The sequence below is a fragment of the Takifugu rubripes genome, chromosome 13 (genome assembly GCF_901000725.2).
Source record: "Takifugu rubripes chromosome 13, fTakRub1.2, whole genome shotgun sequence".
Lineage (NCBI taxonomy): Eukaryota > Metazoa > Chordata > Actinopteri > Tetraodontiformes > Tetraodontidae > Takifugu > Takifugu rubripes.
The window spans coordinates 16,776,944-16,792,482 of NC_042297.1; the positions used below are offsets into that span (position 1 = coordinate 16,776,944).

The 15,539-nt window shown below is 44.4% G+C and overlaps 1 protein-coding gene across 2 annotated transcripts in view; it reads right to left on the bottom strand.

The window, feature by feature from the left end:
- rasa3 (RAS p21 protein activator 3) overlaps positions 1–12,218 on the bottom strand; it is a 25,542-nt gene extending 13,324 nt beyond the window's left edge. For both annotated transcript variants that reach the window (XM_003969665.3, XM_029846751.1), the window contains exons 1-4: positions 11,964–12,218; positions 1,725–1,842; positions 1,126–1,229; positions 208–302 (exon numbers count right to left, since the gene is read on the bottom strand). In XM_003969665.3, the coding sequence (XP_003969714.1) occupies positions 208–302; positions 1,126–1,229; positions 1,725–1,842; positions 11,964–12,018 (372 nt within the window). In that variant the 5' untranslated portion in view covers positions 12,019–12,218. The remainder of the gene's footprint in view (positions 1–207; positions 303–1,125; positions 1,230–1,724; positions 1,843–11,963) is intronic.
- Positions 12,219–15,539: the final 3,321 nt, after the last annotated feature.

Below are 15,539 nucleotides of genomic sequence, written 5' to 3' on the forward strand. Positions count from 1 at the left end.
TCAGTCTGAATGCGAAGAGGAAGTTTTGTTGCAGCGAAGTTGTGCAATATGTGAGTGTGTAAGAAGCTTTGGTAAGTTTTTTTTTCCACTAAATGGGTTTTTTTTCTTTTTTTCTTGATTTTATGGGAAAACATGAGCTTGAGGAAGCCGGCGTTTCGATTTTACGAGAGTGTGCGTTTGCGTGAACGTGTAGGCTTTCCTGCTCACCTGCACCTCTGAGTCAGCACTGACAGGTTGTAGCTGAAACCAGGTGTCTTTCCCATGATATTTCTGGAGGTCCTCTTTCTTTACTGCAACCTTGCCTGCGCACACAAACATACACACAATGACACACAAAAGAAGCTTCTTACGGGATTTGTTCTTCGTGTAAAATAACGTTTTATTAATTGCACGCTGCCCGTCTAATGTCAACATGACAACAGCAGCACCAGGTGCTATAATACTCACACACAGCATAGCTGTTGGCCTGGAAATGATCCCGGATTTTTACCTTGAAACTTTCTTTTGACAACACCCATAATCACCCGCCCACATGCAGAGCGGTGACAGGCCCGAAGAAAACAAATCACACCCTGAGAAAGGTTTGTGGTTACACACACACACACTCACACACGTTCGCACACTGTAACGCCCATGGAAAATTTACATCCAACTTTCACACAAACTGAGTCAATGGAGTTTTAACCACTTCTACAGTTTTTAATTAATCATCGCAGTTGCAATTTGACAGAAATCGACGTGAATATCCGCACATGAGCCCAAAAAAAAGGAGGGCATTCTCAGAATAACGATCTCGAGTTTCATTTTCCTATTGGCTGCGGCTGAAGCTGTGCAGATGCTGTCGCAGCAGGTGGTTTTAAAAGTGCGTCCTCGCTGCAGATCTGGGCCGAGACCTGGAAACCTGTGCACTGCTCACGCACTGCTACGTCAAACAGCTCCAGATAGCTTTGGTTAGCTTTGGCCTGCTGCCAGTAGCCACCTTAGCCTTAGCTCAAATAAGGTCTTTGGTGCCATCGAAATAAGACATTATAGAAGTGACCTTTAGTTGTTGTTTGCACTGCTCTTTGCTCCAATGCAGAAATGTAAATAACACAACTTGATAAGGGGGTGCAGGAGTCCACTCACCAATACTGGAGTCCCTCCTGAAGACGTCCCTGTCAAAGATGTAGAATGACAGATGCCTGAAGCTCCGTGGGATCTCACAGTAGAAGTCCTCACCATAAAAGGGGCTGTGCAGAGAAGTCATAAACGCCCGCTCACAATCTGACAGTTTTAACCACAAACATGATGATGGCGTGACTTATTGCAACATTACACTGTCTCTGTTTGTCATTAGAATCCATCTGTCTTCCTGGATTCTGCTGGATTCTCTCCCGGCAGCCCATAATTGAGAGACAGGAATACACCCTGGACGGGTCATCAGCCCATCACAGGTCACACACACCATTGTCTCTTCCTAAGGGTGAAATTTAGAGTCTCCAATTGCCCTAATGTGTGTGTTTTTGGACTGGAGGAGGAACCTGGAGAGAAACCAGTTGTGGCACTCTGACTATTCTAATCTGTGTCACCATCTGAAGAATCTACAAGAGCCAACTGCATCCTGATAACTAGTGAATTGTTATGCAATTACACGTTACATAATTGTGAACAATGGGTGACAAGACTCTCGATTATGACGCAGAGCAGATCTATTGTCATTTAAGCAGAGATCTCTCCTAACACACCATAGGGACTTCTCCACAATCTTGGTCCTGAAGACCTCCTCCTGGTCCAGGTTGACGGTACAGTAACAGTCCCTCATCCTGTTCGGCCCTGGGTATGGAGGGATGTTTTTTGCCTCTCCTACACAGAGAAAAGCGAGAAGGAGCAGCAGGAAGGTGAGGGCAAGCAGTTATTAGACAGGAATGCTGCTGAAAGCAAAAACTGTTGCTTATTTTTGTTTCTTTGTTTTTTACGCAACACATTTTGTACATTTGATTGCAATCGGCTAAAACCATTGTACAAAAGGAAGGAAGTTGCTGTGTGAGAGACAGAAAAAAGAGGAACAGCTCTATAATGAAGCAATGCAAGTGTTGTGGGCTAATAATCATATTCTGCACCTGGAGTTCAACTGTTTTTAAGTACAAAGGAGAAATACAACCTACAGAAATGAAATCATAGAAACAAACACAGTTGGGGTGCTCACATCTGTTTCAGCTTTTGTGCAACTGACAGCATAATCATAGTAATAATCATTAGTTGCACGCAGGCACGCGCGTGTGTGTGTGTGTGTGTGAGTGGTGTCAAACCCTTTGAATGAAAACAAAACATCTGCATGGGACAGATTTCCTAATGCAAGTGTGTGACAGATAGCGCTGCCTTTCAGAGGAATGTGGTTAAACCACCCACCAAGACAAGCACATGCGCTCGCGCGCACACACACACACACACACACACACACAGGTGGTGCCCCAGTCCCTCAGGAAGAATCCGTTTCCTTTTATAAGGCCACGGTTCGCATGCTAGCATGAGCTCGCCGCTGTATATTGTGTTTCCTTTCGCTACAGAACTCCACACTCTGCAGTTACAGTCAGTTTACTGCTGCTCATCACCGGCCGATCCAGTGACAATCCACTACCTGCATGAAATCCGACGCCGCCTTTCAGACGTCGGCCGCAGCGGTATTTCCAAAGCTCGTATTTTTAGCGGTGACAGTGAACTCAGCGCAACACCTTTGGCAGAGAAAAATTCGATCAATCACTTGCTGGAGTCAAGAAACTCTAGAATCAGAATGGTTGATGGCAGAGCAGTCGGCACTGTCACACACCGTGGCGTCTCCACGCCTGGAGGTGCGCGGGCTCGTGTTACGGCTGTGAAAATATTACAAGCCATAGCTGGAAGGTGAGCAGACACATTAGTCAGAAAGAGTCACACACTGTCAACATGCTGGCTTTAACCTGTGAGTTATTTACACGTTTGGGGGCCGTCGACCAGGTCAACAAAAGTTCGGTGCTGAAATTTCCCTGTGGAAAAAAGCAGACATGAGACAATATTGTCTCTTCTGTAATAACCAGGCTCCGTCTTTACCTGGCTGAAATTGATTGTAAATTTAGTTTTGGCTCATGTGTTTACGGTAATGGTGCGCTTGTGACTTGCGCTCACATCGCCACCAATTTCCTTCAATGGCAGATGTGGTATGCACGTCTGGAGGCTGCAGCAGGCTGTGCGTGCACCGAGTTAGCGCATGCAGGAAACCAAATTAAGTTGAGCGAAGAAGATCAAACAGAAAAAGAAGTTCCTTCTTTAATGATACAGTAAAGGTAAATTTTAATGCCAAGGCCCCCTTCTGGAGCCTTCTAAAAAAGGAAACACGTGCTAACTTAGAACACGACATCGTATGATTGGACAGAATCATCTCCATCTTAACGTCTTGTCTGTAGCTCAGCATGGGGGATTAATATGAGACTGAGACACTGAGGTGAATAAGAGCCATCCGTGGGCGGCCTGTCTGCACCTCTGATGGCTCATTCATTCATTCATTCCCACACTAGCTGCACAACTCATGTTTTAGCCTCATGGCAATGAGGCCCGATCTCCTGTCTATCTCCATACTCTCACTTTTCTATCATTTATTCCTCTTGCTGTGCTGTACGGGCCCTGAATCGCCACAGATATCTCTTTTATCCTCATGTTCCCAATAAGGACCTGTTAGGCCAATTGATTGGATTCCATCACCCAGGTTGGCCCAGTAAGCACAACCTCAAGAGATTACTACAGCTTTTACACTTCAGCACAAGTGCCAGTTCTTTTAAAGACTTGAAGTGGATCCTAAAACCAAAAATAGATCTGAATACAGCAGAAAACACAAAAGATGTGTCTCACTGTTGCGTCTGATGTATAAAAAGTAAATGTTCTAAAACAATAATGATGTACTAATAGCTAAATACATTAAATACATTAAATACAGGAACCTTTAGACTATTTATTTGAATATTGTAATCAATACCACAAAGAAATGATTTTAGTGATGCAGAGTGAATAAATATATGTGTCTGTGTGCTGGATTTGGTCTCACAATTAAGGTGGTTTCCAATGGTGGTAATTGAGGAAAACTGGAAATTTTGTGAAGATACCTACCATTTAAAATGGTGTAAAAAAAAAAAACCCACTACATTTTCATCAGTCTGAAGCAGACAGATCCGTGAATGCAGAAGCTAAGCTGAATCCTCCATTCATTGCTGGTGAGATGACTTAAAGCATGGTTATATAATGTATTTTCAAATCTTTATACTGTCATCTCCATACTAACCAATCACAGTGTCCTCACAGATCCAGCACAACAACCAAAGCTCGACAGAAATCATAAATGGCCCCAAAAAGGTAGAAAAAAAATACCGTCAGCCTGATGAGAGCATCCTTCATTTCCTGAGATTTTGTTGCCAGTCACTGACAGAATTGTGTGCTGAGGCTGAACTCTACACAGGAAATAAACAGGGCAGTTACCTACCAGTATTAGTCATCTAAGGATGCTTTCACATCCCCCGCCAGACCAAAACAACCGACAGCATCACAAAGCATCTGATACTCTCTGGCTTTGGTTGAAAGCATCTGTTGGTATTTCAAATAATTTTGTATATTTCATTAGTGATTCATTAAAAGTCATATAAGGCCTCATCCTGTGACACTTTAATCCTTTTAGCTTCACGTGACCAAGAGATGAGAGGCATTCTGTCTGAGGACAGGCACCAGCAAGGAGTGTGTCACTATAAAAATGCACCTAATAGGCGAAGCAATGCATTCTATTATACATTAGGCAACAAACCAACCGAAACGTCCTAGTAAACCAAATGAATTTGATCAAAATCCAGGCTGAAAAACAAGAAAAAAAAATTCCAAAGTTATCTAATGCATCAAGTTTTGGAATATGTTGGTAGTTTGCAATCTTTACCCGATGAGCAAGAGCAAACGTACGCACACATAAAACAAAAACAAGGCGCGAAACATCAACATCAGTTTCAGATGTGGAAACACCCAAAAACTCCTCCACAAACCACATGCAAGTGCAATGATACACAGCATAAATGTCATTAACAGCGCGACGTGTTTAGATGCACAGTCAGGCTCAGTGGTTTTGAGATGTTGTTGCCTCTGTGTATTCACAATGTTTGGGTTGTGGACACGTGTAAGTACGTGCATTGGATGGGTGTTACGGAGGAAGCCTTTTCAGAGGGCCACTGCTCAGCTCCTTAGATTAAAATCTTCATAAAACCACACAGTAATCCTTATTGTCAGCCCTTCTGGCTTACATTCTTCTTTATCCCGCTGTCTTCGCCGCTGTTTCCTCCTCTGAGTCCCTACTTTCTCTTTTTTTTCCCTCCATCTGTGTGTTGGGCTGTCTTACATATTTGCTTCCAGAATTAGATTTAACATAATTCAATTTCATTCTATTTCTGGTGACTCGCCTATTTTGCATCTCGCTCTGGTTTGTTTCCTCCATGGGGATGCATTTTATCTCTTAAAGTAAGCAGAAAATAAAATAAATGACGACAACAACCACCGGAGAAACAACAACGGCAGCCACAACAGCAGCCTTCTCTTTTCATCATGCAGCTGCCCTTGGAGAATATCTCGTCCTAGTATCTGAGCGGAACACACAGCTGAAAGACACGCTTCTTGGCACGTGTGTGTGTGTGTGTGAGTGTATGCGTGTGCACAAACATGGGGACAATGAACAGATCTGCTGAGAAATAATGATGACAAAACACCCAAACGCCAGCGAGAACCAACAAAAGCGGATAAACCCATGAGAAAGGCACATGAGAAGAACAGAGCAGAAGGGAGCGAGGCAAAGTAAATTACACAGCCAATGGGCTGCTTTTGTTCCTCTTCCTTCTCTGCCGACGACTCCACAATGACCGCACTCACACGTAAAGTTAGCACGGCGCAGTTAGCTCGGCGCCGCTCCACTTATTATTCCAATCTGCTCTGACGTGAGCGCAATCGGGGGGATAAACAGGGGTGAGTGGCTCTGTGCTCAAGCAGCTAGCCTACAAAACATAGATTTTGAAAAGAGAGAGGGAGAGAGGGGGGGGGGGGTTCTGAGAGAGAGAGAGAGTCACTCAGATAGAAAACTTGAACTACAGGAAATGAGATGAGGAGAAAGGAATTTCAGCTGGATCCAAAACGTGGTTTAAAAACAGCGAACTACCCAGTTATCCCCTGAGTGTGAGTGCCATCTGAAGTCTCAAACACATGCAGCATTCAGATTTTAGTCACAGAAAATATGTCACAGCGTCTGTCTACAACGACCGGGCGCTGGGGTTTATTCTAATATGAGAAAAGCAAATTTAATTGGGATCATAAGAACTCCATTCGAGGCCCCTTTCTCACGTGACTTGTCATCGTTTCCCATGGGGTCAGGCCAATTTTTTGAATTTTTGAATACCAGATCCTAGAACATAAGCTGTAACTGCTCACACCAAACAGTTGCGTTAATCTTTTCCATCAGAGGAAAAATAAAACAGGATAATACGATGTTTTGATGTGGCTTAAGCCAGCTCCATTAGCGTGGAGGTAGGTTTTACCTCCCCACCTCGAGCCACTGGAACTACTTGTCCTACTCGTCCTTTTGCTTTTTGTTGTTCAAGCGCTTTGATTCGACAGCTAACTGGTTAACTCAGTTAAGTAACTGCAATGACATCTGCCCCAAAAATCCCTTTCTTCCGGGCTCCTGAAGAAAAGACCTCAGTACAATGAGTCACCAGGAATCCATTTAGCTAACAACCATCCAAGAGAGTTTCATCAAGAGTTACGTCTATATGCAAAACCAGCAGTGAGATGTTTCAGTAACGTAACGCTCACTCCAGCAGCTGCAGCAACACATCCCATCAACCACCCCCCCACCACCCTTCCCCCTCCCCCCAACACAGTGAAACCAGCTGAGCTGCTCCGTGCTGACGTTTCCTCGCAACCACAACAGTTGTTGGAGGGGCGCGGGGAGGGACGGCGTAGAAAAACAAGCCAGTTCCCAGTTAAAGTCTGGTTTCTCTTCACACCGCCATCCGTAATAAACCAGCGCTCTGTTACTGAACTCCGCGTGGAGCTAATGTTCAATCACATCTGTCAGCCTCGATGGAAAACTTGGGTGCGACAATGATACACAATCACAAATCACACGCACGAAGGGCTGCGGAGTCTGCATTAATATTGCAGAACGTGTTTCTTATTAAATCTATCTAATTTTTAAATAAAGAGACTGTTTTCTGATGAAATCTTCAAGGTGGCGTTTCTCTTTTTACCTGCAGGTTTAGTTTTCTCACCGTGACATTGTCAGGAGTTAGAGGTCAACTTATAGGAACAGGATCAAGTCAGCCGCTCCCATGGGGCATCTGAAGGACATCCTGAAGGAGTGGCGCTCCGCGGCCCTTTATTTACCCCTGCTGGCCCTGCATGCTGGGCCTACGGCAATACATCCTCTTTATTCCTAGTACTGTTTTCTGTTAGAGGGCGCATTAATGAGTGCAGGGAGAGTGACAGCAGCCAACCGTGATCTTTGCACCAGCCTGGAACTCAACACGGTGCGTCTAAACAGTCAACACGCATGTTTACAGCAAACTACCCCCCCTCTGCCCCAAGAGCTGCCCTTTATGGTCAAAACTATGCAGCACCTCCAGCTGAATATCAGTGTTTTTGTTTTTATATACACACTTTCACCAAATGGAAGCGTAGGAGTCCTTTTTCACGGAGTGTTCTAAACATTCCTTCCCTCCCCTCTCCCCGTCACTCCGTGTCTCGTATTCAGTCTGGACAGGAGGAAGTTTGGGAACCTCTGTTGGCCAGCTGTCAGAGGAAGGGGGGGGGGGGGGGTGCTCAGGGGCTCTCAAGACTGGAATCAACCACCCACTCCTGTTTGAAAGACCTCCAACAATTTAACTCCTCCACACAATATGTAATCTAGTATTTCTTCTAGCTCCAGCTATAGCCAATGATTAAATCCTGAAAAACCCATTTAGGTTTTGTCAACTCACTTTTCGTGGAAACAATCAAGCAGTGGCTTTAAACAAGTACTGTAATTCATACTGGCAACCAGAGATACCGTCACATTAGTCGCACATTGTTGTCTCTCGCACATTGTTATTCACTGAAAAAGAAGAATCGAGATTTATGGAAACTGTTAACAATCTTCAGAGCCACAGCTCTGAAGACGAATCAGGGAGGGAAAAGGGGAAGTCGCCTGTATACGGTTCCCATGTTTGACAGCCGTTTGGGTTATATTTCAGGGGACCTCACCCTCTGCTTGTATTTTAAGTAGCTCCCAGACCTTGCATCATTTCTGCACATTGTTAGCCTGTTCCAGTAGAGGTTCCCAGACTTAGCGGTCAGCTGATGCATCATTTAGACTTCCTAATATTGGGTCATACTTACCAAAATAGTCACAGCAGCTTGCTCTTTCGCTCTTCTCCACTCTGTTACTGCCTACTTCTGATGCCGTCAGGCACCTGTGACCTTCTACGACACCTCTGTGATTGAATTCACTGCTCTATAATCACCCTGATGGTGCGACGTTGCTATGAAATCTCAGCTTTGTATACTGAACGACCCCTGATGAGATTTAATCAGAGACCTGTTTTCTCATCTGCTTGTGTGGTGACATCCATTATGCCTCCGCGTCCATTTGCGTAACGCAAACAAAACAGGAAGTCACATAAAAACTCCTGAATATGTGGTAAATTACCGGTATTCCGCTGTGTTTTTTCTGTACTCGCCGTGACATTTTTTTTTTTTGAACACACGTTTACTGTTAATCAGCACCAGTCCCCAAACTCCTGCTGCGCCACTGAGAGTTCCCACCCGCATATTTGCCCCGGTCCCGGTCACTGACTGACAAGGCGCATGCGAGACGCTACCTCTGTCCCTCCGCTCTGTCTCTCCCTACATCTGCTTTGCATTAGCCTGTTGCCACGCAGGAAACAACACAATCCTTTTGTAGTCTAGTCCAGCCATTCAGGAAGAGAAACGAGGGTAGCTTCCTGTTTCCTGCGTTTGAACACAGTAGCCCCGTCTGATTTTTACGAAAAAATCCGACGCGTTCCTTCAGGAAACCGAGCGGAGTCATCACCAGAACAATAAGTCATCTTCCTGTCTCTTGAACAAATGTGCGTTAGGATTTCAGCTGTGAGTCATCCTCCAGTCTACACTCTCCTGACAGCCACCCAACACCACCCACCCGCATGTACAACCTTGCACAGATGGAAGACTGCGCAGAGGTTTGCGAACATATTTCACCAAATCCTGCAACAGCATTTCATTTTCTGCCACCACATTGCCCCTATTACACTTTCACATCTGTTTTTACTGTTTCTAATACTATGTAGTCCCTTAGTGGCATTTGTAGTAGAGGAAATAAATTCCACTGTACAGCCGCGGAACTATCTATTGTGCATAAGACAATAAAGGCGTTGGATTGTTGAATCAGACTGTCACAGCCCCGTGCACATGTACAACACTATGATAACAACAAGGTGATGCAAGGATTACATAGAAATTACCTAGAGAGGAGCTCTGTGGGGAACAGACTGACACGGAGAGAGACCACTGCTAGGTAACGAAACATTATCATCGCGGCTGTCGTCAGGGAGCGACGTGAAGTTCAAAAGCCGAGTTGAAAATGACGTGCGGTACATGAGCCTTCTGACTGGGCATCAGAGGTGCTAGACTCACAAGTTAAGAAGTATTTATTGTGGCTTTCATGCAATTCACAAATGACTGCAGCGAGCATCGGAGCCAATGTCAGCTTTAAAAACGGAGCATCCCACTAAATACAAGTGAAGAGATTCACATTCACATTCACACCATTCCAGGAGACCCAGTGACTCACCACCATGTGACCCAGCAGACAAAGGGGAGACACCTCAACCGAAACTAGGTGAACGACCCGACCAACGACCCTGCTAACGACTCTCAGGTGACCACCCAGATCATTAGCATGCTAATGGTCCACAGGGGCTATATTTTCAAGCTCTCTCCCCAGCGATTTCAGAACTGAAGAAGCCTTCTTGATAGAAGGCGAAACGTCTTCAAGAGAAGAAACCCAGTCCAGTTGACAGAGAAAACTACCTTGGATACAATGACCTGGATGACTGAGAATTTACACAGACAAGTGAAGAGATGTTGAGTTTTGCTCTGGAAACACTGAAATCCCAATTATACTGGAAGCGCATTTGGCAAAAGACGGGGACAAATGATTAATTAGGGCTAAAGATGTGTGTGTGTGTGTGTGAGAGATAGCCCAACACTAGAGCATATGCACGTGGTGCACACCACAGCGCACAGGATGCACAACGGGCACGGGCATATATAGTGATACCTGACGTACAGGCTCTTATATCTGGTTAGAATAAGTGGAACCCCCAAAAGGTTTTTGACCTGTATATGTTTCACACATTATTAGAGCTGTAATAACTCTATTCATAAAGTAATATGCTTATATTGTTTTCACTGGTTGTAATTTTCCCTTCATTTGACACCACTCAGCTGAATTCCTGCTACGTTTCATCTCATTAGCGTACACTTAGGTTTTGTGTGTTTTACGGCGAATTTCAGTGTTCGGTGTTGATATTTCGTCACTGAATGAAAGTGTTGGTGAATCAGTCATTCAGCTTTCAGTCAACCGGCTGAACATTCATTCACAAAGTGCAACAATCTAACCAGATCTTTGATACCGGCGTGAGTCATCCCACAGGGAACAGAATATTTGAAAATTCAAATCAGCAGAGCTCTCTCCGACTGTTCGCCGAGGACGGTGCAGCCGCTTTGAATAGCAGGTAAAGAGATTAAAGTATGCACCCTACCGATCCACATTAGCTCCACCGAGACCAAAAAAGGCCCGCTGCAGCCTTGTTGTATGCTGTGCAGGTTGGCACTGTCCGCCGGCCCCCACGGCTTGTTGGTGTGTTTGTTGTCCCCCCCTGCACAGCCCTCCTATCACATGTTTGGAAACAAAACAAACCAGATAGCACCGCCCGGATGAATAAGGTGCCAGATGTCAAAGAGAATGAGAGGAGGACGTCTCAAACTGACAAGAGTTGGGGCACAAGAAGGTAATTGAGTGGGGTTTTTTTAAGGGCAAAAGTTCAAAAACAGCCAGACAGGTGAGATTGTGTGGACAAAAAGGGCTGATAAATCGCATTAAATGGCATTAAGTCAGCTCCCAGTTAGAGGCTTTGTAGCTTGAGCCATCCCTCATCACGTAATGATTGGCTTTTGGATGATTATTGATAGAATTGAAGGCTCTTGAATGGCAGCTACACTCTTCTTCTCTGTTGAAACCTGTAATGCAAATTGCTCTAAGCCTCCTCATGGCTCCATTCACAAGAGTGCTCCACATGCTTGATACAAACCAAGTGGCCACAAGAGACCAGCTACATATCTAAATATAGAAATCTGGGCTAGCAATCAATAGCTAGACAGTTGGCATAAAGCTATTTTTCAGGGGGGTGGGGCTGAGAGGGGGGGGGGGGTATTATATGAATGGGTAGCTGCGATTCCGGTGTAATAAAGGTTTAAGTAATTAAACTCGATCCTGAAAAAGGGAAGGAGTCATCTGGATCCGTGCAGCTGTGGAGGCGTTCATACGCTCAGCCTGTTCGGATTACCCCATAATTCAAATTCTGACACTGGTTTCTTAAGCCAGCTGCCAAATTCCCACAATTTCCCCACAAGACTACCGATGTGTCGACTTTGTCCGTTTTTGGCGTTCATAATTTTACAGCTTGCGGTTCGCCGGCTTTGCGCTGAAGGGAAGAAGGGAGGGTTAAAAAACGTGTGATTTGAATTATAAACAACAGCGGTGAGAAGACGGGACGCTCTCCAACCTCCAGCCCGCACCGCCAGCCTGCCTGCTCGGCCCGTTAACACGCAGCCGTCCGTCGAAGCGCTCAGACGAGAGGGGGTTTGGGGGGGGGGGGGGTTATTTTCCTTCTTACCTATTTTTATTTTAACGCTCTGGAAAATCCGCAGACCTTCCTCTTCTACCGCCATACTTTCCCCGCGGCGCTTTCCCTTTTGACGATCAGACAAAGACAGTCCTCCAGGGTGGTCGGTTCTGGCCTCTCCAGCGCACGGATATTCCAGGGGTTTTGCACATCTATGCTCTGTGGACAGCGATCATGCCTCCGTCCGCGCTCCTCTGGGGGCTGCTGCTGCTGCGCCTGGTTGAGAGTGGAGCGGATTGAAACAGCGTCAGTCCCGCAGCGGTAGTAGCGTCACGGTGGGCGGGGCCCGGGGACAGCCACGCCCCCGCGCGGGTCCAGACTGTTTACGGCACATGAGGAGAGGCTTTCCTTCAATTAACTTCGGGGAAATAAACGTCAAAAAAAGTGATACTTTAAAGGGAATAAAATGAATAACAGTGATAGTTTCTCTTTTTCAACCTCTTCATAAAAATATTGCCAACTATCAGCCTGAATCTTTTTTTAATTAGCATTTTTCACTTATTAATATGAAACCTTTTCAGCTAGATAAGAACACTAATTCTCTAATATACAACTCATATAGTCAACACGTTAACTATCAAAATGCAATGGGCAAAATGTTTTCAAAATGAAATGTGCGATTTACTTATTGCAACAGTTGCATTATTGTTTACAGTGTTTCCTGTATCTACTTCCTGTTGCATTAATCACATGCAAGTTCTGACACATGCACGGTTTCTGCATTGTAAATTGAGAAAAACCTGAACCCGATTCGAATGGTCAAAATAAATGAATAAACGCTGCTGCAGGCAAGGTTGACTATCCATGCTTTATAATCAGAAATTTCTTTTGCACCTTCCATCTCTAAGAACCGGCTCAGGGCACACTGAATGTGACACTACTGGCATTCTCATTTCTGTCTGGCCCCTATCCTGCTTGAAATTTGCTGCTCATCCCAGCCAAAAGGCCAGAAATTATCTCCTGGTCAGATTTGACCCCAAAACTTATTCTTCATAGGTTTTAGCTCAGCTCCTAACACAATCCTCCCATGCTGATTGGTCACCAAACTGTCAGATTTAAGACTTTCACTATCCATCTGTTCCTGGATTAAAGATTTATAACACTCTCCTCACCCCCCAGTCTAACATCAACAGTCCCCCCCACCACCACCATTCTGCACGCATGACAGCACCCACACCCATTGAAGAACCACTTTGTTCATAGATGATTAAACTGTGGACGGACTTTGATCAAAAGGATGTGGTCCAGGAGTTGTATGCTGCAACCTGGTCCTGCCCAAGGCTTCTTCCTGTTAAAAGAGAGTCTTTCCTCCCAGTCTAGCCTCCTATGGGTGGCTGGGGGGCTGGGTGACCAGAGGTGGTCTCAGGCTCTGGGTATACAGCCCCAAGAGACGATCTTGAGAGTGACAGATACTTTATAATGTTTAATTAAACTGACAATAATCTGCTCCTTAGTGACGCCAGGACCAAAGACCAGATCATCAGATGCCCCTTCCCTTCACTTATTCACACTCACAGGTCCCGTGGCTTCGGAAAACAGGTGTAAACCATGCTTTATTACCCTGACACCTTGGGATCTATAGTGAGGATACCTGCTATACATGTTTGTGCAAGGATGAAATTATATTTGTTCATCAGAGGATCAAAAGAAACAGAGATAAGCAGCTCAAGCAGTTGCTACTTCCTGTTCTTTGTGCTGCACTATTTGGTCAAAGCGCTGTCCTGCACAGATGGAAATCCATTCAGGTGAAAGACGGAGTGCCACCGCCAAGCCTATGGGGCCAAGACTCTGAAATCCCGATGACCACGTTCCTGGATATAGCCAGACTCTGGTCTGGAACACAGACCCAGCTGGCCAGGCCCAACCCTGCTGACATGTGGGACCAAAGAGCAGTTGGAAACGGTCTGATCCATGAACAGTTGTTTGCTGCAGTTCTCCTGCTGCAGAGCAAAGTGTTGGGATTAGCTGCACCTCATTTAGAAAAGCCTTAAATCTAATTAGGTTATTCACCTCATCGCCATACCTTAACCTGTTAGACCCTCCCAAAGGAGCAGCCCTGCCAGGCTATATTTTAGCCCAGGTCAATAAAGGTTTTTCTTCTTTTTTTGGCTTGTAAACACCACCAAAATAGCATTAAAACTATTTGAGGTTGGATTCGAACTAGTAGATACCCATGAGATCTGGAGCTGATTAAATTTTCAACATTTTGGGCAAACAGCTGGCATTTTTCTCCCGTGTGAGGCCAATATACACAGAACAAAACCAATGAGGGAGGCCACAGTGTGTCTCCTGCTGTGCTGCCATATTTTCTCCAGCTGACAGTTTTGTGCGTAGGCCAATAACGGATTTTTTTTAGGGAATATTCACCAATAATGGAGCTAACTGTTTAAAAGTACTGGGCACCCTAAACATAAAAGCATGAAAACTGATATTTACTCCTACTGCTGCGCACGATGACACTAAAAATGTATTTCTTGTGAGAGTTTTCTTATAAGAAGGGAGAACACAAAATGTATATTAGTGTAATATTTTCTTTAACAGTGACTCAATGTATATATGTCCTGATGCATAAGAGTAAGAGCTTTATTATCATGCTTTTTAAAAAAGAATATTTTCTCCAAAACTAATACAAAAAGCATATAAAGAGTAGTAGAGTTTGTATAAAAAATAAAATAAATCAGCTCTTTAATACTAAAGGTTGACAGTTACATTGTGGATGGCTCATGTTTGGCTCATGCTGTAAAGCTGCAAGCATCAAAAAACTGCCGTATTATTCTTCAGTGCATGAGATGCTACAAATCTATCATGAAACAAAAAGAACATGCCACAGACCAGCAGTAAAGTGTAGGCATCATATCACAAAAGGAAACAGTGCATAGAGGATTAAATGTCATTTCAGTTTTGTTTAAGAGGCACACCCTTGTGGTAAACCACAAGCCTGGAAATGTACAACTGTGTGTGTGTGTGTGAGAGTGTGCGCGCGTGCGTGCACACTCACACACTAATGGTACAAACACTACAGCATAAAGAGAAAAAGTCCTTTCTGAAGTTACGTACTGTAGCTGTGCATTGAGACACGCAGAGACATTGACAAAAAGAGGAAGAGCAGACAGATGACAATTCTAAGAAGTTGTCTATCACCCCAAAACAAGCGTTATGTTTGAGTGTTGCTATACTCATACATATAATTAAAATACCTGTCTACTTCCAAACAACAGTCTCTCCTATGGTTAGTGATTCGTATGGCTCAACAACACATCAGAATTTATTGTAAGTGTACATCTGGTTAAAGAATAGATGCAGAAATGGAGGGATGAACAGATGGGCATTGGTATATGCAGAGTTAATCCTGGAATTATAAAGGAAAGGGAGGGGGAAAATCAAAACATTCCATAGAAGCTCATGGATCAAACTGTGCACAAAGTGTACAATGAAAACAGCAGGGGGATTTTAGTATCACAAATTTTGATGTGTTCCAGTGGTTGTAAATGACACATTTGCATCAAATTTCATTTTTCCCCTCAGCATTTTAAAAAAAATTGACATTACAGCATTACAATTTCGAAC